General features: G+C 40.7%; 1 protein-coding gene across 1 annotated transcript in view; it reads right to left on the bottom strand.

The window, feature by feature from the left end:
• Positions 1 to 8,050, bottom strand: part of LOC147458529 (tobamovirus multiplication protein 1-like) — a 40,672-nt gene extending 32,622 nt beyond the window's left edge. Inside the window, exons 1-6 of the mRNA XM_086513185.1 lie at positions 7,712 to 8,050; positions 6,833 to 6,923; positions 6,696 to 6,748; positions 6,517 to 6,609; positions 6,364 to 6,435; positions 6,207 to 6,279 (exon numbers count right to left, since the gene is read on the bottom strand). Of these exons, the coding sequence (XP_086369311.1) occupies positions 6,207 to 6,279; positions 6,364 to 6,435; positions 6,517 to 6,609; positions 6,696 to 6,748; positions 6,833 to 6,923; positions 7,712 to 7,867 (538 nt within the window). The 5' untranslated portion in view covers positions 7,868 to 8,050. The remainder of the gene's footprint in view (positions 1 to 6,206; positions 6,280 to 6,363; positions 6,436 to 6,516; positions 6,610 to 6,695; positions 6,749 to 6,832; positions 6,924 to 7,711) is intronic.
• Positions 8,051 to 22,610: the final 14,560 nt, after the last annotated feature.

Raw genomic sequence — 22,610 nt, 5'->3', positions numbered from 1 at the left:
TTCTTTTGGGAGAGAATTGAACGATGGATAAAGGTTGAATATGTTTTGACGTGATCAAAGGAACGCCAAGATTTTTCTCCACACTCATGCCGATCGCTTTTCAGAGGGCCTGAAGATCAAACCATTGATCTGATACCTGGAAGCACGCCACCGAACCGGCCACCTTACCGTGTGAGCCGAGTACAGAATGAAAAGATTATGAACCCAGTGAAAGACCTCTTGGAAAAGGGTCTTGTCCAGCATAGTATATCACCGTATTGCTCTCCACTGTTGTTGGATTTGAAGATAGACGGATCTTGGAGAATGTGCATCGATTATAGAACTCTCAACAAAATCACCATCAAGAACAGATTTTCGATTCCTAGGATCAATGATATACTCGACAGGTTACAGGGATCATCATGCTTTAGCAGGATTGACTTGAAGAGTGGATATCATCAGATCCGAATCGCGCCGGGAGATGTCTACACGACAGCCTTTCGGACGACTTTTGGGTTATTTGAGTTTTTGGTGATGCCTTTTGGCTTAACCAATGCTCCTGCAACATTTAACCGGATGATTGACAAGATTTTTCGAGAGTACACACTATTTGTTGGCACTTTCTTTGATCATATCATTGTTTTCTCCAAGAATGAGGCAGAACACAGAGATCACCTGCTTCAAAGATACACTTTTTTTTGGGATACTTTGTCTCAGCAGCAGGAGTGCAAATGGATCCGGCCAAGATAGACACTACCCGTGATTGGCCCGATTTCAAGAATGTCCATGAAGTTGAAAGCTTCTTGGGACTGTGTTCGTACTACAGACGGTTCATTCGAAAGTTTGCAGAGGTTGCTTCCCCTTTGCATATTCTTGATACAGAAAGGAGTCCCTTTCTCGTGGGGATCCACAGAGGTGACTACCTTTCAGACATTGAAAGAGAAATTGACTACAGGACCACATTTGACTTTGCCGGACGTGCAGAAGTCATTTGAAGTATTTTGTGATGCTTATGGTCGTAGTCTGGGTGCGGTCTTGATGCAAGAAGGCCATGTCATTGCTTACAAGAGCCGATTGTTCTCTAGGCCGGAGATGACAACACAGATTTATGAGAAAGAGCTTTGGTGGTTATCCATGCTCTTACTCAGTGGCGGCATTACCTACTCAGAGCGGATTTTATTGTCTTTACAAACCATCAAAGTTTGCGCTACTTCTTGTCACAGAAGCAGCTTTTGGAAAAGCAGATCCGGTGGGCGAACTTCTTGTCACAGTTTCACTTCCAAATTGTCCATGTGCAAGGACAGAAGAATGTGGTGGCAGATGCTTTGTCTCGGAAGCCGTTGGTTTTGGCTATTTCCGCGATACATCATAGGAGGTTCGAGGATATGGTCGATCAGTATGCCACAGATACAGATTTTGCAGATATTGTCACACAGATACGGGATGGGGAGACCGTAGCTGGATACTCCCTTCGGGAAGGCTACTTGATGAGAAAGACTATGTTGTGCGTCACACAGCCGTTGCGGGAAAAGGTTATGACTGGATGCCACTGTCCACCTTTTACGGGTCACCGCAGCATTGCTACCACCATGAAGGGGTAGAGAGATACTTCTTTTGGCCGAGACTCAAAAAGGATGTGGAAGAGTTTGTGCGTTTGACAGGCATAAGGCACAGGAATTGTTACAGCCTTTACCCATACCCACCCGCCCCTAGGAAAATATTGAAATGGATTTCAATTTTGATCTCCCGAGAACACAGAATGATCACGATGATTTTCTGATTACATGGCATGTCTGAGACGATTGTCTCATACAGAGACCCCAGATTTATGAGTTTGTTTTGAAACGCAATTTGAGAGAACATTGGCACGCAGTTGCAGTTCTCGTCATCGTTCCACTTGCAGACTGACGGGCAATCTGAGATTGCCAATTCAGTGGTTTTAGATTTATTGAAGTCTTGTATCTCGGATCAGAAGACTCAATGGGAAAAGAACTTACCTTTGGTGGAATTTGCCTACAATAAGACGATACACTCTTCGACGGGGAAGACGCCATTTCAGATTGTTGAAATTGTTGCGAAGGTTCCATCCTTCCTGAGCACGAAAGATTAGATATTTGAAGCGCATGAATATTCGCGAGATTTGGATACGGCTTTTGCCAAGGTTCGCGAGACTTTGCAAGAGTCTCAAGAACGACAAAAAAAGGCAACGGATCGCCATCGTCGCGACTTGAAACTGAAGGAGGATGATTGGGTGCTCTTACGTTTTGAGAAGGCACGCCTACGAAAGAAAAAGGGAAAGGAGAGGCTTTTTCCAAATCTTAGTATGCGATACTACGGACCTTTCCAGATCACTGACAAGATAAATGATGTCTCCTTTCGATTGAAACTGCCAGATACTTGGAGGATTCACAATGCATTTCATGTGAGTCTCTTGAAACCTTTTAAAGGTGATGTGCATTATGATGGGGAGCCTGATGAGCAACCCGAAGTGGAAGAAAACGAGGAGATCCTTATTCCTGAACAGATTTGGCACATAACGGTACGAAGAAAGGTAAAGTCCGAAGGCGGTTCTTGGTTAAGTTCAAGAACTTTCCTGCATTTGATGCGAAGTGGATGGAGGAGGAGGACCTAGCAGATAGTCCTCGGATTCTGAAACTTTACCTCGATGTTTTGGTTTTGGTTTAGCATAGTCTACTCCAAATGGAACCCAGAATTCAGCTTGGCCGGAAATCTGGTGCAGTGGGATGCACAAGAGGGGAGTCACTCCGCTCCCTTGTCAACAGATGCCTCGATTTTGATACTAAAGTCATTGATGTCTCTTTGAGCTTCAGGGATACTGATAGCTGACAGTATTCTGTTGGATGACTTTATGAAATGGAATTCCTCATAATGATACTGATTTGTTTCTTCACTTCTTTTGAGTGTAGGATCTAATAGACAAAATGACTGCAACATTTTGGTCTACTTGATCTCAAATAGACATGGTTGCAATAGGGGTTAGTCAATCGGACATCGATGAGGTCCCGATTGGACCTAGATGTGATTGCTAGCTACATTGCTAATAAATCATGCTCTAAGATCCGAATGAATGTTGAATGTCATGTGATGTCGTGTGATGTGACTGTTGATTTTGTACATGTGCTAGTTGTGTGTTCCTAGTACGTAGATACTAACAGTCAGTGTCTGCTAAGACGATTTATGGCTTTTGTCGGTTTTGTAGGCGTAATCGCGGTCGATTACAATGCTTTCAAGAGGGGGTATGTCACAAAGTGATGACGTGGCTACAGTCAGCAGAAACCCTAGGCACGGAACTCTGCCAGGCCAGTGCAAATCTATTGTGATCTGTGAATTGTTTTGAAGTGGTTATTTGGTGCTGTCACGGTTGATTCTTGACTTGGAGTGTCCAAGTCTGTTACAATTAGCACCACTAATCCTCACTCACATGAAAAGCATTGTAAATCTTCTAAGTATCTGGCAACTTCAGTCTAAAGGATACATCATTTATCTTCTCTTAAATCTGGAAAGGGCCATAGTACCGCATTCTTAGCTTTGGAAAAAGCAGCTCCTTTCCCTTTTGTTTTCTTAGGCATGCCTTCTCAAACGTACAAGCACCCAATCATCTTCCTTCAACTGCAAGTCGCGTCGATTCTAGTCAGTTTCCTTCTTATGATGTGCTTGAGACTTCTCAAGAACATCGTGCACCTTGGCAAAAGCAATATCTAGATCTAGATCATACTGATCTGCTCAAAAATCTTATCTTGGGTCTGGCGAATTTTCTGATCTACTAGTTGATTCCCTTTTCGTTTCTTTCCTTGTGTCCTGGGACCTGTGGGTAGCTTCACTAGCTTTCCTTGTCCATTGGCACGTCAGTTGCAATCATCGGAACCCTGAGAACATGACCAACTCCCCTTTCTCCGGAATCCTCTGATGAACTTGGAATTGGTTCCCTTCGTTTGTCGGAACCTTCGCAAGTGCTACCATCATCTGATTCTCCAAAATCCTGTGATGAGTTGTCATCCGGTTCCCCTGATTCATTCTTTTCATTGGCGAACTCTTGCACTATTGAGGTGGATACTATTCTGTCCGTAGGATAAGTCAATGAGCCGCCATGCGTTCCAAATCGTTGCTTAGCATGTCCCATAAGTCTCTGAATGGAGTCAGACCTCTAGTTCAGACAATAGTCTCAAATCTCTTTTGGAAAAACACAACAAAACCGCTCAATCTAGTCTCTTTGGCAAATAAGTATCCCAAAACCTCTTGCAATAGTCATCCAATGTATCTTTCTCAGTCATTTTCAAGTGATGCCAAGCCGTGATGACATCTCGTGCATAATCATCTGATATCCAAGTTGACGTAAAAATTGTCTTGAATTTTAACCACGTAGCAGGTGCTTCTCTGAGTAACAACAGAGTAAACCACCATGTCTCAACAATTCCTTTCACCGACAACTTTATCTCGCTGGATTCTGCAAAACGCCTCACACCAGCTCTGCTCAAAACTCCGGTCACATCCAAACCGGTGTTCGAGGGGTTGACCACCAATGCGCTCAATCTTCGAATTGACGAGTACAAGGACCGCGAATCATTCTTGAGGCCACCCATCAACGGATGTGATATTATCTTGGGTATGCCATGGCAGTTTCACATGTAACTGGTCCAGATTATGTGGAAAAGACACTCACAATTGAGCATGAGGACAAGAACATTAAAATTTTTGCTTATGCTGGGGATTGGCTATTCCTATTGTAAGCCATATCTCCATTAAAAAGACATAAAGAAGTGTGTTTCTGCTTACTTGATTTTCACACAAGAAAAGGATAAAACTAACGAGAGTTTACGCTTGAGTTTGGAAATCAAACATTTTCAATTTATTAAATGGGAATCCTTCTAACGAGGATTACATCTTCTTCAAGAAAGATCTCTTATATATATCATATCCGACGTACTTATGATTTTGCTAGAATTATAGTCAATGGTACTTTTATAGAGGTTATTCCCCCCAAACTAGTCTTGCTTGGTGGGTGTTGCTACCACATAGGCTACCTCCGGAACGCCCAAAAGATCATTGCATTGAGCTCATACTAGGTAACTCTCCTCCTAACCAACCCCCTTACAGGGTAAGTCTTGCTCAGCAAAAGGAATTTTGAAGCAAGTGAACGAGCTTCTAGAAAAAGGTCTAGTACAACCAAGTACTTCGTCCTACTAGTGCAAAAGAAAGATGGCACGTTTCGAATGTGCATAGACTATCGATCTCTAAACAAGATCACTATCAAAGTGGCTTTCCAATTCCTTGGATTGATGATATTCTCAATAAGTTGCAGGGTGCACGCATCTCTAGTCGTATAGACTTAAATAGCGGATATCATCAGATGAAAATTGTCCCTGAGAATGTCCGCAACACTGCTTCTCTCTCTCTCTCTCTCTCTCTCTCTCTCTCTCTCTCTCTCTCTCTCTCTCTCTCTCTCTCTCTCTCTCTCTCTCTCTCTCTCTCTCTCTCCACTTGCTCTATGTAGGTGATCTCTCTCCCCATAGCCCTCTCTTACCATGTCTCTTGTGTCTACAACTGCAAGGCAATCCCCTGTAGGCCCAGGTTGCCCGTGGTCTGGTTCTCGCTTTCTCCTTGGGTTGCCCATGCTTCCGTAGTCACAGATTTCAAGCAAAGAGGGTTGTCCGCTGTTTGTGGCTTATTTGGAGCAAGATCTACGGCAATCTAGTCGGATGATGACTAGAACAGCACTCTGTGTGGTGGCACTTTTCCCCCGTGTGTGGACAGCCCACTTTTCCACTGCCACTTTGACATAACATTCCATCTTTGGTTTTATTTGCTACGACCGTAACCCATACAGGTATGGAAGTGTGGAAAAAATATGGTTCGCATCCTCAATGAATTCCATTCGTGCCATATCATATTGGATGGAAAAAGACAGCATACATGTGACAGCTAAAAGTGTTTGAATCCCACAAACCTGATAGCTACTGCTTCAAAACCTCAGCCACAACTCCTGCCATGCATTTCATGCAATATGATGAACCAAGAAATCAAACTCTCTCGGTCCCATGCACTCAACTCTACCACCTGACTGACAAACATTAAATTCTAAATTTAGTTATTTAAATACACCCCCACCAAATCACTCCGAACCCACACAATCCACTGCGCTTGAAACTTATGGTCAGTTAAATGTCCAAATTTAGACATTCTTTTTTAAGAAAACAAGGATCTCTTACCTGCAAAGAAGAGGCGAGCCACAGCCAAGCTTACAGCATTATAGCTTAACCATTCGTACAGCCATATGATAATCTGAAACAGAACAATGGCTCCATTTTCACCAAAGCTGTTTGAACTTATTGTCAAGATTGCAATTTCAAGCAAAAAGCATATCACCTGTAAAACATAGATCAGTACATTCATAGAGAGAAAGCCTGGTCGCAGCTTGTCAGTTGGTAAACTCCTGGCCTGAAACACGTAATAACGGACTCTTACAAACAGTGATTCCTCAATTGGAAGATAAATCATTTCTAATGGAAAAAGCCAAACCTGATGATAAATTTCAGCCCAGAAGAGAACAAGAAGGGTGTATGTTGAGAAAAATAAAAGTCCAGGGAAGTCCAGCAATATCACACTAAAAATCTGTAGCAAAATGCTCAAGTAAACGTGGAAACTTTGACAAAGGTTAATACAAAACTTTCAACTGCTAAGAGCTAGCAAAAGCTTACCTTGATATCGAAAGAAAAAACATTCTTGTAAAATCCAAAAACCAATGCCCGAGCTACATGAGAGAAATCAGCACAGTCGTTACAAAAAGCTCTACGTAATGTGCATAAAAAGACATACAAAACCTTAGACACCATACCAGAATTCACTACAAAATTCATTAGGTGAAAGACCTTCTGTGTCGTCCAACCATATTCTGGAACACGCAGTTCGATTCGTACAAGTTGAATCTACATTTAAAGGAAAAATGTGTAGAGCTTTCTTATCATATGAGATGCACAGGGACTCCTTTACCAGCCGTTTTCTTACAACGAGCCACTCTATAAGTCATTGAAAACTAAGCATAAACTCAATAAGCTTTTAAGCTGTTCTTCCCCAGTAAGACAAAGTCAAAAAGAGTGGCATATTTTTAAAAATCATCCCATTCAAATAACTAAAAATAACCATGATGCCAGTCTTGGCATTTAGGTGTCGATCACATTGTCAAGGCAAACCAGATCCATTTTTATTCCGTTTGAGGCATCTCTCTTACAAAAATTTACCTTGAGCAGGAATGCTAAGAATACTTATCATCTCTCTGTGCTTTAAATGGCACATCCTACTTGAAACTTTGGATGAAGGAACCTTTTCCCTAGATACCAAAAAATCAAAGTTCTGCAACTAACTTACTGTGTAAAAAAAACAATGCCGCATTCATCGGCCCACAAATATGCTGAATTTCAATCATTTCCCAGAGCATGTAGAGAATACAGAGCAAACAAGCCTTTAGCAGAATGCATGCATTCGATGTGGCTCATGACAAGGTCGAGAGGTTCCACCTGTGGTCGATCCAAGTACCACTTGCAGCTCAATTAATGGTGGTAAGAAGCAGATTGTTTTGCACAAACATGCAGCCTGCTTGACGATTTCCTGTTCTCTTAGAATGCCCCCAGTCCCGGCTACCGCATATTTTCAACGTGCATTGAGGTTTTGGATGATTGCAACGCTTGAAAGAAAAGCGAAGCGATTGAGACCTTACCAATGCAACTGCAGCGACTAGAGAGTAAGCTGCACAGAGAGTGTAGAAGACGCCTTCTTGCCAGGGATTCGAGGAATTGACGTCGTCCCACCAGCTTTGAAGAGCCAAGGTGATGGCTCTGCCCTGCTCCACGATTGAGTGAAAGGCAAGATCCATGGAAGTAGATCCTTAACGACAGAGATGGCGAGTGATCTGCATACGACTCAACTTGGACAGCCGCACACAGAGGGAGGCCCTTGGAGGCTTCGCTTGTCGCTTATTGCGATGCGAGTGGAGTGGCACCTCGTGCAACCCCTGGGGGGTGAGTAGGCTAAGAGAATTTTAGCACAGCTTTCGACATGAATGCGTTTATATTGGCCAACGCAACTCAATCTTGCTATTAGTTAGCTAATTACCCAAGAAGCGTAGCTTAGTTGGTGAGACTTTTGAGATGTAACCCCAAGGTTGAGGGTTCGAGGCTCACAAGTTGCGTTGTTTTGGGTGTATTCTCCACAGTTGCCCCTCAAGGGTGTAATGTGCTCTTTTGGGTGTATTCTCCACGGTTGCCCCTCGAGGGTTCTTTTGGGTGTATTCTCCACAGTTGCCCCTCAAGGGTGTAATGTGCTCTTTTGGGTGTATTCTCCACGGTTGCCCCTCGAGGGTGTAATGTGCAGCAATGTACAGTTGTAAATACATGATATGTGTATAGTTTCTCCCTACTTCCTTCCCCGCGTTGATGGTAAAATATATATATATTTTTTATTTTTTTTAGCTAAGCCAACGTGGACGACGAGTCACATGCATGATACATCCTTGCTACTAATCATCACTTTAATAAGGCCGCCTTGTAAAGATTAGGGGGGTTCCTACAAGCATCGGACAGCTCTCATGCTCCCAATTGTTGATCCCCTTTGGTCTCTTTTAGGGCGCACATAAGATTATCGAAGGACAAAACACCTTATAAACCCCTATTGTTGGCACTGCCCAAAGTCAGGGATTGCCAACGTCAAAAACTACATTAAGTTGGCACATTACAGAGAGCCTTGCCATCTCTCTCTCTCTCTCTCTCTCTCTCTCTCTCTCTCTCTCTCTCTCTCTCTCTCTCTCTCTGTGTGTGTGTGTGTGTGTGTGTGTGTGTGTGTGTGTGTGTGTGTGTGGAATATGTGCGACCGTTTCCTTCTCTCCAACTTGTCCCTCTCTCCTTCTCTCTCATAGTTGCTTGTGGCTCCATAATTACTCTCTCTCCTAACCCAGTTTGCTTTCTCTCACGTGCAGAAGTTGTCTTCCCCTTGTCTCCCCCAGCTTCTCCCTACCTTAGGGTGGATCTCTCTCTCCTTGTCTCGCTTGGAGCACATTGTCTTCGTATGTGAGTATTTTTTCTTGTTATTTACTACTTTCAACAATGTTATATGGTAAACTAATCTATAAATTAAGATGGTAATCATTCGCTTGTGCAAGAGGAAGCTAGCCTCTCAATATATTGTTGCTCAAAGTACGACGATTGTGAGCATTCTCTCTCTCTCTCTCTCTCTCTCTCTCTCTCTCTCTCTCTCTCTCTCTCTCTCTCTCTCTCTCTCTCTCTCTCTCTCTCTCTCTCTCTCTCTTTGTGTGTGTGTGTGTGTGTGTGTGTGTGAGAGAGAGGATTATTCTAATAATATGGTTGCTAAGGGGTGCTAAGTGATTGTGGTGTGCTATGGTGAGCCAAACGTAACATGTTATTGTTCCTCCATGTACTACATGTGCAAAAAATTTGCTTGACTCTATTTTAGCCATGTCAAAAACAAAAAGATCTCAATTGTAAATCTTATCCTCAAAATTGCTAGGGCCAAAGCAAGGTTTTTATTGAAGTACATGTAGTAGAATAAAAGCCAAAATGGGGAACATATGGTTTTTGTGTCATTGCTTTTTGATAGGTCAAATAAAGGGCAATGTTCAAGCTTCTTGAATGGTCAGCTTTGTGTATTGTCACATGCAATTTTGATGGACTTGATGTTGCTCTTTCTTATAAAACCAAGGAGGTATGCAAGTGAAGTAAACAACAACTTGTGACTTGAGATATAATTGCACCCAATGTACTTCGTGACATTTAGCTCATGATAAAGATACCATGATTTGAAAAAACTGCATTTACAAATATTTTCTTGAAGATGAAAGACGCTCTCTCAACTATGAGGAGATTGGAGAGTGCACCAAATACCATTGTTCAAATTTCCTTTGTCTAACATCCAAAAACCCCATGAAAGCCAAAGCTACATGTTCACTTTAAACAACATGCTTTGTGCAACATTTACAAAGCAACTACTTCAAGGTTCAAGTCCGGTTGTTTACTTTTATGCACGCTTGGTATCACCTTTCTATTCAAACCAGTCCTTGTGTGGCATGTAGACTACTTCAATGATCGTCTTCTAAAGGATTATTTTCATGGTTCCACTGCCTTTTCCTCCTATAGCATCCTAGCTGCTACATAACATAGGCTGTCCCATCAGATTTCTCTAGCTACACTGCATGCTCAAACACCTAGGTCCTAAGTTGAAATCTACCCATTTCCAGTTGAAACTCAAGAAGCAAAGCCAAATAGCAGAGTTAGTGGAAAGAGATATCTCTTGGATAATCCCAATTGCCTTCACAATATGCCCAACCTCTCCAAGAAGAGCAATCAATAGGAAAAACACTTCCTATCATATTTCAAACCATATATGGCTCCCATGCTATCAAAGAAGTTATTGGCCTTCTACCACTTGACCTAGATGACCACGCAAGTTCAGGAGGCAAAGAAATGTCATTATACCTAGATCATGTCATCAAATTGCATTTATTTTTTATGTGCTTGCTCACATTGACCTTCTTGTGCATACCCTGCAATCAAAGCATTCCATGAGGTGACTTTGTGTGAAGGTAGGTCTGCTAGTATATTGCACACGTGATGAATGGCACCACACTACGCATACATGTTCACAAGAGCACTACCCATCACAATATCATCCTTCCATATTTGCACCCTTGAAATTGTAGCATGCATTTGTTCAAAATGTTCTAGAGCACCACAGTTGGCATACAAGCACTATATCATAATTTAGATACCCCCACGTCAAAATATTATGGTGTATGTATTTCTCCTTGTCAATGGATCCAATAAGAGGATAGGCTTTTAGGATGCACACATAGGTTAGTGCACCCAGAGGGATGTCCTCATGCTACATTTTTTCAAAACATTTTAGATTAAGTTGCCCATTGTGAGCATACCTTGCAATGAGAGCATCCAAGAGATAATGTTGAAGAAAGGAAGCTTCTTTAGAACATTTTCTACTTGGGAAAGATGCCACACTTGGCATACATGTCCACTTGTGCATTTTCTAGCATGATGCTTCAATTTAACAAACCCTGCCTTGAGATTTTATCACGAGTTTGCTTTCCCTTGTCAACGGCTCCCCATCCCAACACAAGCTTTTAGAATTCATGCATAGGTCCATCATTTGGGGGAATGCCCTCACTCTTCAGGGATCCTTCATAGTAATTTTACTCAATTAAGGCTTTGTTGTCAACTCATTATGTAACATCATGCCTCTTGAGAGATTTATATTCTTACATCATGCCCCATATGAACGAGGGTGAGATCATGGCCATCTTGAGCATTCGCCATTCCAATGGTATGGTGCTCTTATGTGAATCCACCCTTCAAAGCTCCTCCCAAGGGCTAAGATGGATTGTGGGACCTATGCATCCATAGACATAAATGAAAAAGCAGTCCCAATTCATCTTAAAAGTCTAAAAACTTACTATTTAAATTTATTAGTCACCTCAATAATTAGCCTACAAAAAACACACTCACCACACAATCAATAGTAAACTTATATTTCCTAAAAGGCCACAACATGATGACATGCACTAAGGGTAGAGAGCATATGAGGATAACAACACGTCACATTCTCAATTAGCTTCAGGATCCTTTTGCACTAAAATAAGTAATTGTAGTAGTTGCGAAGCTTGTAGCTCCTCAAGCTTAAAACATTGTCAAACTCAACTCTAATTTACAAAAAGGACCCAGAAATTGGAACCTAAATAGATAGCAAGCCCTCGTCAAATTTGACCTTGTACATTGTGTCAATGTTAATTTCTCCTTGTCTTGAATGTCTTTCACCAGTTCAGCTCATTAATTAGCAGTTATGTAAAAGCTATGGTAGATAAGGGGACGGATGCAGTTGAGAATTTTGCTTTGCTTTTTATGCCAAAATTGTGGGCACGGATTGAGGAGCTTCAGACCATACATGGAAACACATGGACATAATTTAAGAAATCTCGCAAAGAAGAGTATTTTATTGAGGACAAAGAGCGCATAACGAAGAAAAGCTTTGAAGTGGGGGTTTGAAATTGGAAGAACTTGTTTTGGATGAGCTCAGGAAAGGCATACATGACTGAACCTTAATTTGAAAGCTATCAAGCTTGAGGATAAGGGTTCAGCATTAAGATCAAGGGAATGAAGCCCTCAAAAGGGTAGTGACAATTTTAATTGCATGTGATGTGATAGTTTTGATCAAATAAGAAATGATAGTGAGGAATCTGAAGAAGCAAAGAGCAAAGATTTGATTTTTGCAAAGATGCTAGGATTTACTTGAGGGAAACTTATTTATCCCTTAAGGTCAAGTTTAGGAGAGAAGGAAGGAAAAAAATTATGGAGAAAATTCTCAAGGTCATGATGTAAGTATTGTTGAAGCACAAACCTATGGCTTGTAGGTGGAGAATAAATTTCAGGATAAATCTATTGGGGGATCTCATGGAAATGGAATTTTCTGGCCATATGCCATGAAGACAACATACATAGGGAAAGTTGCCATTAGCAAAAATGACAGATGGGGAATTGCCTTAGGAGAACAGCTGGGTAGGAACATATGGGCAATATGCTCTTGTTGTGTGCATACATAGTGAAGTCTCTAAACATCAAAGCTATTGTCAAGGAGAAGTGAAAGAAAGAAAACGATATCACAGGAACCTTAAAAAGGACAACAAGATTAGGTAGTTAGAAGGAAGGAGTGTCCAATCTAGACGTGCTTCCAGTGCTCAACTTGTAGGTGATTAGGTCAAGACTCAGCCGAGCTTTTCAAAGGCCAATTCGAACTCCAAGAGAGTACTGTAGGGCCAAAACAATGTTTTTTTAGTGCCTTTTGGAGGTTTTGGGAGGATGTGGTTCAAAAGGGAAGGAGCCTCACATCCCATCGCATGGCGTACAATTGAACCCATAAGCAGTTCCATGGGGTATTGCTCACACTATATATAGAGCTCTGGGTAAGCATCACAAGAAGGAAGGGAGAGAGAGAGAGAGCTTCATCTCCTTCCGTGGCCATGGTAGATGCCTCTTGGTACAATGCACAAGTGCGCTGCCAATGCTATGATGGTAGTTCTTGAGTATTGCGGTATATCGTCGACTACCAGTGGTGCTATGGCAGTTGTCTGCCTATAGGGCCTAATGCAAGTGCATTCCCATGTGGGCGACCAAACTAGGTTGCCCCTTATGCAAATTGAAGTAGATGGAGGGCACCGTGACAACCCCAATGGGGCACAATGTCACAAGAAGGCTGGATATAAGGGTGGCTTTGCATGGATGCCATATGTGTGCATAGTTGGGAAAAGTCAACCTCTAAACAAAGAGAAGATGACCTCTAAAAAGAGGAAGAAGAAAAGAAACTTTTTTTGGCTATTTTAAAAAGGCACAAAAAACAAGGCAATAAGGACTTTTGTGATAGCTTGAGGAACTTTTTTTGGCAAGAAAAAGGAGAAGAGCAACTTCTTCTTGAGGGGTGCTTATCATGCTTTGGAGGAGAGGATTGAGGAGGAGAGTTCTCGATCCTTTCCTCCAAAGGATCGAGAGGAGAGCTCTCAATCCTTTCCTACCAAGAGGAGAGCTCTCGGCAGGGGAGGAGGAAGTTGAGCAAAGTGGAAATTCTCCATAATTTTCTCTTGCTTTTGTCCTTCAACCGGATGTCTTCCTCTTTTGAAAATGCATTCACATTTGATCAAGGCTTTCTTTATCAACTTTTGGGAAAATTGTGAGCCGAGGGTGTTGCATCATTTTGGATTTGATAGTGGGTTGCTTCTGAAGGGGTTGAGCCTACCAATTGGATTGGGTTTAGAATTTTTTATTTCGGGATTCAATGAAGGTGTACACCAATAGTGGCATGGGCAATTTGATTTTAAGTTTGGGTTATTAAAGATCATCAATGGGAAGTGTCTAGTATTTGCAAACCTAATTTTTGTGTTGATTCTTGTGTCCTACTGCTATTATCCTTAAACCATACTCTAAATCTCTATTGTTTTCACAAATCAATCTCTAAACATCGTTATACTCTGTTATTAGCACTTGTTTATCTCTATCTACACCCTAAAGTTTCAATTTCTAACCCTAAGCTATTCTCCATCCACAGCCAGAGGCCACATGGTCTCCCATGGAAAGTTGCACATATGTGCACCCGTGCACACACACCCCTACACAAATTTTCATATACAAGGTTGTTTATATGGGGAAATTTATACTATCCTCTCCATGCTATATGCGTGGTGCACACACACACCTACACAAATTTTCATATACAAATTTATTTATATGGGGACAATCCGCTCCTTGCTATGTGTCCCACGTGCATATCTACATCTACACACCCAATTTAATTACATATACATAGAAGCTTTATGTAAACTAAAACATAGGAAATAAGCAATGATACATACATTTAACTATTAGTTCATATTAAATGCTTTTTTTTTTTACAAAGAGACTAAAAGATGGAAGTCACTTTGTCCTTAGTCTAGGCTTATAAACTGCACTCTTTTTTCCTTTTTTTATAGTTGTGTTGCTTTTGTGTGTGATTTTAGGGTTAAATTTAGTTTGAATTAGTTATTATAGGAATGTTGATGGTGACCAAAGTGAGTTGCTACACACATGTTTTAACCTAAAAAATTCTTATGTCTTATGCTTTCTTACGTGTATATATGCTTAAGTGCACTTTGATATCTTTTTTTTGAAGATTTGATTGTAGTAAGTAACTTAAAAAAGATCATTTGCGTGCTCTACGGATTATATTTGATGTTGTCAATTGTATGCTCTATACAAGTGACTATCCTAATTTTTCACTGTATGCGTTGATTTTATTCAAGCATTTTACCTGTATGTGCACATTAGAATTTTGTAGGAACATTAACTACTACTCTATGTTTAGATGTAATTTTTTGACGAGATTAAAAATAGTCAAAATTTTACAAAGACATGTTATAATTTCTTAAGTATTGTGATGTCCTTCACAATGGGAGTATCATAAATGGAGCTTCCAAGAAAACAATAAGGTAATAATTTGATATATTATGGCCTAGGGAATAAATTAAACATCATATTCTTTTCCCTTGGTTTATGTCTAAGTAGGGGCATCTTTGTGAATGCTTTGACAAGAAGGCATTACCTCAAATTGGTAACAACCTATACACAAAGAAAACTATCTATAGTAGTCTTTTGATTTTGATCCTCTATGTGGATGATATGCTCATTATTGGGAATAACAACTCGAGGTAGATGCGTTGAAGTCAAAGCTACATAAGAACCTTGATATGAAGTATTTGTGTGAAGCAAACCGTACTCTTCGCATGCGTATTGTGTGAGACAGGTCAAAGAGGGTTCTTTACTTGTAACAAAAAGAGTACATTTTCCGTGTGTTGAAGTGTTTGTACATTGAGAAAAAGTGGAAAAACCTCTATAACAAAAGCCCTATTTGGACTTGTGTTGGTTGGTCCTTTATAAATTTCCAATGTGTCACAAGTGCTATGTTAAATCATTAGAGAACCGATGAAAACTCTTTTCTAGCATTGCATATCTTCCCTATTATGTTATACTTGCGAATGAATAATACATTCTCACCATTAGACATATGCAGTAGGCATACTTTTATTGTTCAACCCATGTATAGACACTTACTACTCTCAACACCTTGGCTTTAGTAGCCAAATAAAAGATGAAGGCACTTTCTCCCCCACTAGGTTTCTTCTCCTCATCTCAACCTTTTTATCAAGTTTTAATCACTAGCCATCACATAGATGATCCAAGACAAAGGGTGGCACCTATCACAATACTTCCAAAGCATAACCCAATCATGACAAAGGGTATCCCCTACAAAATAACTTCTTAACTATGCTCCAATTTGGATAGAGGACTAGATCCCCCATGAGCGTCTTTGACAATTATTGTTTTCTCAAGCTACAAAGAATACATCATCCCAAAGGATAGATAGAAAAACCAACAAAAAGTTATATGTACAAACACTGTTACCATATACATGTAGTAGTGATGTGTGTGAACACACTTAGGACCGCCGGGGCATTTTTTTCCCTCTCTAGGAGGTTTTTCCCCCCGTGCATTGTATATACGCCATCATTCTAGGGTTATCGATCTTTCCATTTCACACTAAGTAATACACTCTGTTGTGTGCCTTGAGCTTCCTTCATCTTCTCCAAGCTGTGTGTGTTTTCCTGCAACCCTAATTCCAACAATTGGTATCAGAGCAGGTTGTGTGCTCCCGGGCTTAGTCGCCAACAGCTCCAGCACACGCCTGCTCACTTTCTTCGATTTCTATGAGCTTTGGCAAGCGTTCACAAGTCGACAAAAACTTTAGGTAGGCTTGTAGAGCTCACTTTGCTCAGATTTCTAATTCGGGCTTATTTCGGCCTCCGTTTACACTACAGGCTACTAAGACTGCACAAGCTATTTTGTCATTTTGTGCAAAATTTTTGTCAGTGTCGTTTTCTACATAACATGTCCCTTACAGTCTTCTACAGTTTGTGCTACATAGCATGTGTTGTTCTCGCTTCGTTTCTCCTCCTCTTGGGAAATTTTCACATCAGATGCAACATTTACCATCGTTGACAACAACACAGATGTGTTCTGCTAAGGACAGATTGGATGGGGACAATTACCCTATGTGGGCTTATAGGATGCAACATGTTCTTGTGTCAAAGGGAGTCCGGAATATTGTGTAGGGCATCAATGTACGTCCTGCTTCTGAGGATGTAGGCGATTTTGAGGATGTTGCGGGTCTTGCTGCAAGGATTGTTGTTGTTAGTGTTGTTTTGCCTACAGCCGAGCAATCTCGTTGGGATGTAAAAGATGTGTAGACTCATGCATTGATTGTGTTGTCTGAGTAGCGCACTATTACTCCCCACATTCGTTCATCAAAATCTGCCAAACAGGCTTGGGATATTCTGGTTGGTCTTTATGCAAGTCGCAATGAGGCTAAAATTGCATTGTTACGTAAAGAGCTGGAATTGAAGATTATGCATGAGGAAGATGATATAGACACTTTCCTTGCTGGTGTCAAGGATATCAATGAGCAACATATTTCTACAAGTGAAGTCATTTAAGACAGTTCCCTTGTACCAACTGTTCTTAATGCCTTACCAGACTCTTACCAGACTTTTGCTAGTACTTCGAGACTTATGACCCAAGGAAATCCTGAAGTTGTCAAGTTTGATGCATTGTGCACATTGTTATTGCAAGAGTCACTTTCCAAAAAAAAAGGACTAGACAACATGCAGTTGAATAGGCTTTTATTGTTGCTCAAAGAAAGGGTGGTACAGTAATGCAACCACTTCTTATGGTTCTTCTGCGAGTAGAAAATCACATGTTCCTAATGCTTCTGCTGGCAACAATTTGTATGGAAATTTTGGTGATAAGGGCAAAAAGAAGATGCATTGCCATTATTGTAAAGCTAATGATCACTTGATCAAGAAGTGTCCTAAGTTGAAGGCCAAAGAGGCTAAGAAGAAAGAGGGTGGTTGGAAAATGTTGTTTCCACTACAAATGCAGCTATTGTTGAGACTTCTGTGAAAGTTGTGATGTTAATGTTGATGCAGAATGGGATTTTAGTGCAAAGTGTACCTATAATCCTGTTGTCCATGATGCATGCATGTCAGTTGCTGCAGATTCACATGTGTGGTATTTTGACAGTGGTGCTACAAAGCACATTACCTCACTTCGTGATTTGTTCACCTCTCTTGAGTCTGTCCCTCATGGGAATTCAGTTACTTGTGCCAACAATGCCTCTTATCCAGTTCAAGGAGTTGAAAAGATTGTGCTTATTGCTGCAAATGGCAGTTTTTTCACACTTCTTGATGCACTTTAAGTACCTGGGATTAAGAAGAATCTTTTCTCTGTATTTGTACTTGCTAGACTTGGTCTTGTAGTCAAATTTGTGGATGACAGATGTACAGTACATGATCTCAATTTTGGTGATGAGATTGTTGCATCTAGCATATTATGTCGTGGGCTATATAAGCTCATTTTGTATGACAAGTGTGGGCAAAATTTTGCAAATGCAATTGTGGATTCTAAGGCTATTTCAGATGCAAAACTTTGGCATGCACGTTTTGGACATCTGAATTTTGCCAGTTTGCTGCGTTTGCAGAAATCTGATATGGTTGCTTCTTTGCCGCCTCTTGAAGCACCTGTCAAACATGTTTGTGAAGGCTGTACTTTGGGTAAGATGCAGCGTTCTAAGTTTCCAAAGGATGGTTTAGTTAGGGCCACATACAAGTTGCTTGTGCATAGTGATGTTTGTGGGCCCATGCCGACCCCGTCCTTGGGAAACTACCTTTACTTCGTGACTTTCATTGATGGTTACTCCAGGCATGCATGGGTATTTCCGCTTAAAGCAAAGTCCAAAGTTTTTATGTGCTTTAAACAATTTTTGGCTATGGCTGAAAATGTCTCAAAATGTACTATGGGCACCCTCTGTTCTGATCGAGGGGGGGAGTATATGTCTCATGAATTCAATGCATTTCTGGCTAGTCATGGGATAAAGCACCAATGTATAGTGCCTTATACACCTCAACAAAACGGTGTTGCTGAGAGGAAAAACAAGTCACTTACAGAAATGGCATGATGTATGGTCAAAAGTCAAGGTTTGCCGCATTCTTTTTGGCTTGAGGCCATCATGTATGCCACTTATGTAAACAGGTGTCCTACAAAAGCTTTGCAGTCTATTACTCCATATGAAGCATGTCATGATAGAAAGCCTTCTATTGAGCACATGCGTGTTTTTGGCTGTTTGGCATATGTTTTGGTGCCACAAACACAACACAAAAAATTGGATGATAAGGCTGTCAAATGTATTTTTGTTGGTTATAGTGCTGAAATCAAAGGTTACAGGTTGTATCATCCACAAATAAAGCGTATTCTGATTTCACAAGATGTTGTGTTTGTGAAAGATTCTGTTAAACCCTTGTTGTCATGTACTAGAGACAATAATGTAAGCTCACAGGACATTTATGACACTTTGTTGCCTCTTTTCAATGGTGGAAGTACGAATGTAAATTTAAATGAGGCAAATGTACAGCCTATGGGGGTTTCTGAAAATGCTATAGATCATCAGCCTATTACTGATGTAGATGTACATGATGTACTTGATGAGGAAAGGGCTGAAAAAATGAGTAGGCTATAGGTATGCCAAAATGGTTTTTGCATACATTGCATGATAGTAAATTGGATGCACCTTTGTCTAGTCGTACTCGTTCAGGTTCTCGCCATGCATCTTATGCATCAAATTGTTATGCTTTGGCTGTATCTAGCCTACATGATGTTGAGGAACCTTTGTCTTTTAATGAAGCACATAATTCAAAAAATTGGATGGTTGCCATGCAATCAGAATATGATGCACTTATAGAAAATGACACATGGGCTTTATGTGACTTGCCTCCCGGCAAAAATGCCATTGGTACGAAGTGGGTTTACAAGTTGAAACGCAAGTCGGATGGTGAGATTGATCGCAATAAACTCAACTTGTTGCAAAGGGTTATGCATAGCAAAAAGGCATAGATTATGAAGAGACTTTTGCTCCCACTTATCGTATGACTACTGTGCGTTTTCTATGTGCATTGGCAGCTCATTTTGGTTGGGATGTACATCAATCAGACAATGTTACCACTTTCTTGAATGGTGACATATTTGAGGAAGTTATGTGTTGCAGCATCGCGGTTTTTGTCAAAAAAGGACGAGGATAAGGTGTGCAAATGTAACAAAACTTTGTATGGGTTGAAGCAATCTCCTCGTGCTTGGTATGAGAAGGCTGACACTCATTTGGTCAAACAAGGCTTTCGTAAACAATCCATCAAAAAGCACATTATATGTAAAGTGTGAGGGTGATGTACTTTTCACTGGGGTTTTTTATGTAGATGATTTGCTCATCATTGGACCAAATGAGAGACATATTGTTGAATTTAAGGCTAATTTGAATGCTACTTTCAAGATGAAATATTTGGTGATGTTGCATCATAACTTAGGTATACAATTTCAGCAGTGTGATGGTAATATTGCCTTGTGTCAGAAAAGTTACATAGAGACATTGCTATGTAAGTTTGGACTTGAGGATTGCAAACCTATTGCCACTCCCATGGAAACAAGTTTGAAATTGAGTCTTCATGATGTGGGTGATCCTGCAAATGTCACTCTTTACCAAACTGCTATTGGATGCCTCATTTATGTATGCAACACGAGGCCGGATATTCAGTTTGCAGTCTCACAAGTCAGCAAATTTATGCATAGCCTAGGGTTTAAGCATTGGCAGGCTGTCAAGAGGATTTTTCGCTACTTGAGTGGCACTTTACATCTTGGCTTGTTTTATCCCAAGGGGGGATCATTACTGCCAGACTTACATTCTTTTTCGAACTCTGATTGGGTTGGTTGTTTTGACACGCGAGTGTCCACAAGTGGTTTTTGTTTCATGCTTGGAAGTTATGTATATCATGGTGGAGCAAGAAGCAACCTACTGTGGCCATTTATAGTTGTGAGGTTGAGTACATGGAAGTCTTGCCAACACTATCTACACTGACAGCCAGAGCGCATTGGCAGTTGCGAGGAACCCAATTTTTCATGCTTGCACAAAGCACATTGAGGTGCATTACCACTATGTCAGGGAGAGGCTCTCAGTAGGAGAGATCAGTTTGGCTTATGTGCCAACACATGACAACCTTGCAGATCTTTTCACAAAGGCATTACCTTGTGAGAAGCTTGAAGCTTTTTGCAAAGCTTTGGGTTTACTCCCCTTTGTCGATCGATCATGTCCTCAGTGCATGGCACTTCCCTTTACTTATGTGCCAGCTCTCGTTCACCGCATCACTCGAGGGGGGATTTGTTACCATATACATGTGGTAGTGATGTGTGTGAATACACTTAGGACCGTAGGGGCATTTTTTCCCTCTCTAGGAGGGTTTTTCCCCTGTGCATTGTATATACGCCCATCATTCTAGGGCTATCAATCTTTCCATTGCACACTAAGTAATACACTCTTTGTTGTGTGCCTTGAGCTTCCTTTGTCTTCTCCAAGCTGTGTGTGTTTTCCAGCAACCCTAATTCCAACAAACACATTGGTAACTTCCACCATTACAAGGTGTGACCATCATTCAAATCCAATCAAGGTAACCACTTGCCATAGTAGCCTCTTCATTTGATTTTCTTGCCATAGATCGGTTGCTACTACCTCCTTCCCCATACTAAGTTCATCATCCATCCACAATGTGGCACCTATGGCTAACATTAGGATTTCACACACCAATTAGGGTTTCGGACAGGTATAGTCAAAGCGATCAAAGATTTATCAAACATCAAAAGAAGGGGATAAGGATAGCGAAACAAGAGTATCAATGCCTTATATGACTACATGTAGTCTAAATGCATCACAAAGCTCCATTGCACACCAAAATATTGAATATTAGAGAAAAATTATGTACATTCAATCTATATACTTGAAGCAAATATTTCTTGAAGCATTGGTCTAACATCCAAGCACAATTTGGCTTTGGAATATCTTAGTATTGACTTGTAACTCAAAGTTTTTCTTTTATATTGTGGAATTTTGATAACTTTATGGAAGAGAGCTCTTACCATGCAGTAGAGCTTGAAGTGATTGACCTATTTGCTTATGTTTTTAATGATAGAAGATTGGCTTGTACCTACCCATGTTGACATCATGGATTTTCTCTTTTGTATCCAAGGAGTTGGAGGTGACTTCAAGATTCTATATGGTATGATTAAATATCATGAGGGTGATGGCCACTTGCTATGACTGAGAAGCTTTTGATCTCCATTCCATTGTGATCTTCATAAATTCATGTTGGATGGTGGTGTTAATATCCCCTTGTAGCTTGATTTTGCTGAATTTGGTTTTGGACTGAATGGTAGCCAAATTTGATTATTTCCTTCAAAGTAACCTCGTGCACTTAAGAGATACTTAAGCACCCACTTTTGCATTGTGGGCTATTTCCCTTTGTGTTGGGCCTTTGTGGGCATGTGTATCAACACTACTTTTAGAGATAGACTTGTGTTGCTTGTATGTAGATACTCCTAAATTTGTATTGCTTCTATGTAGATACTCTTAAATTTTGTTTAGGTGTTGCCCTTTGTTGCCACTTGCCTTGTAAGCCTTTGGTTGCACATAATAACCATTAATCTGCTTGATCTTTGTAGAATCCTTGTGCATCCAATGACATTTAAGTAGTTGGCAATAATCTATGCGATATGTTCACTAATTTTTTACCTTCTAGCCATTGACATTGGTTTCCCTCATTGCGTTTATGGATGTTCAATGCTATTTTTGGCATTAGAATTTGGCTCAAGACTTGTTTCTATTCTTTAAATGAGGGACACTTACATTGATACATCTCATATAATTGAGTAGAGGGCTTGGTTCGAGTACCAAAATCCATAGTGGCTAGTTCATGTATCCAATTAGGAGATTTAATTTCATCTTTAGAGAGACTGGAAGACCTAGTCATCCTCTTGAGGATGTCCTTGTCCATTTGTCCATACAAAAGAAAATCCTATTTACCTTGTCTAATTTGAAGAGCCCAAAGTTATCTATTCCCTCAGAATGTTTTGGAATCCTCACCCACACTA

Source organism: Adiantum capillus-veneris, chromosome 5 (genome assembly GCF_014529385.1).
Source record: "Adiantum capillus-veneris isolate H3 chromosome 5, ASM1452938v2, whole genome shotgun sequence".
Lineage (NCBI taxonomy): Eukaryota > Viridiplantae > Streptophyta > Polypodiopsida > Polypodiales > Pteridaceae > Adiantum > Adiantum capillus-veneris.
This window is presented reverse-complemented; position numbering and strand designations above follow the sequence as displayed.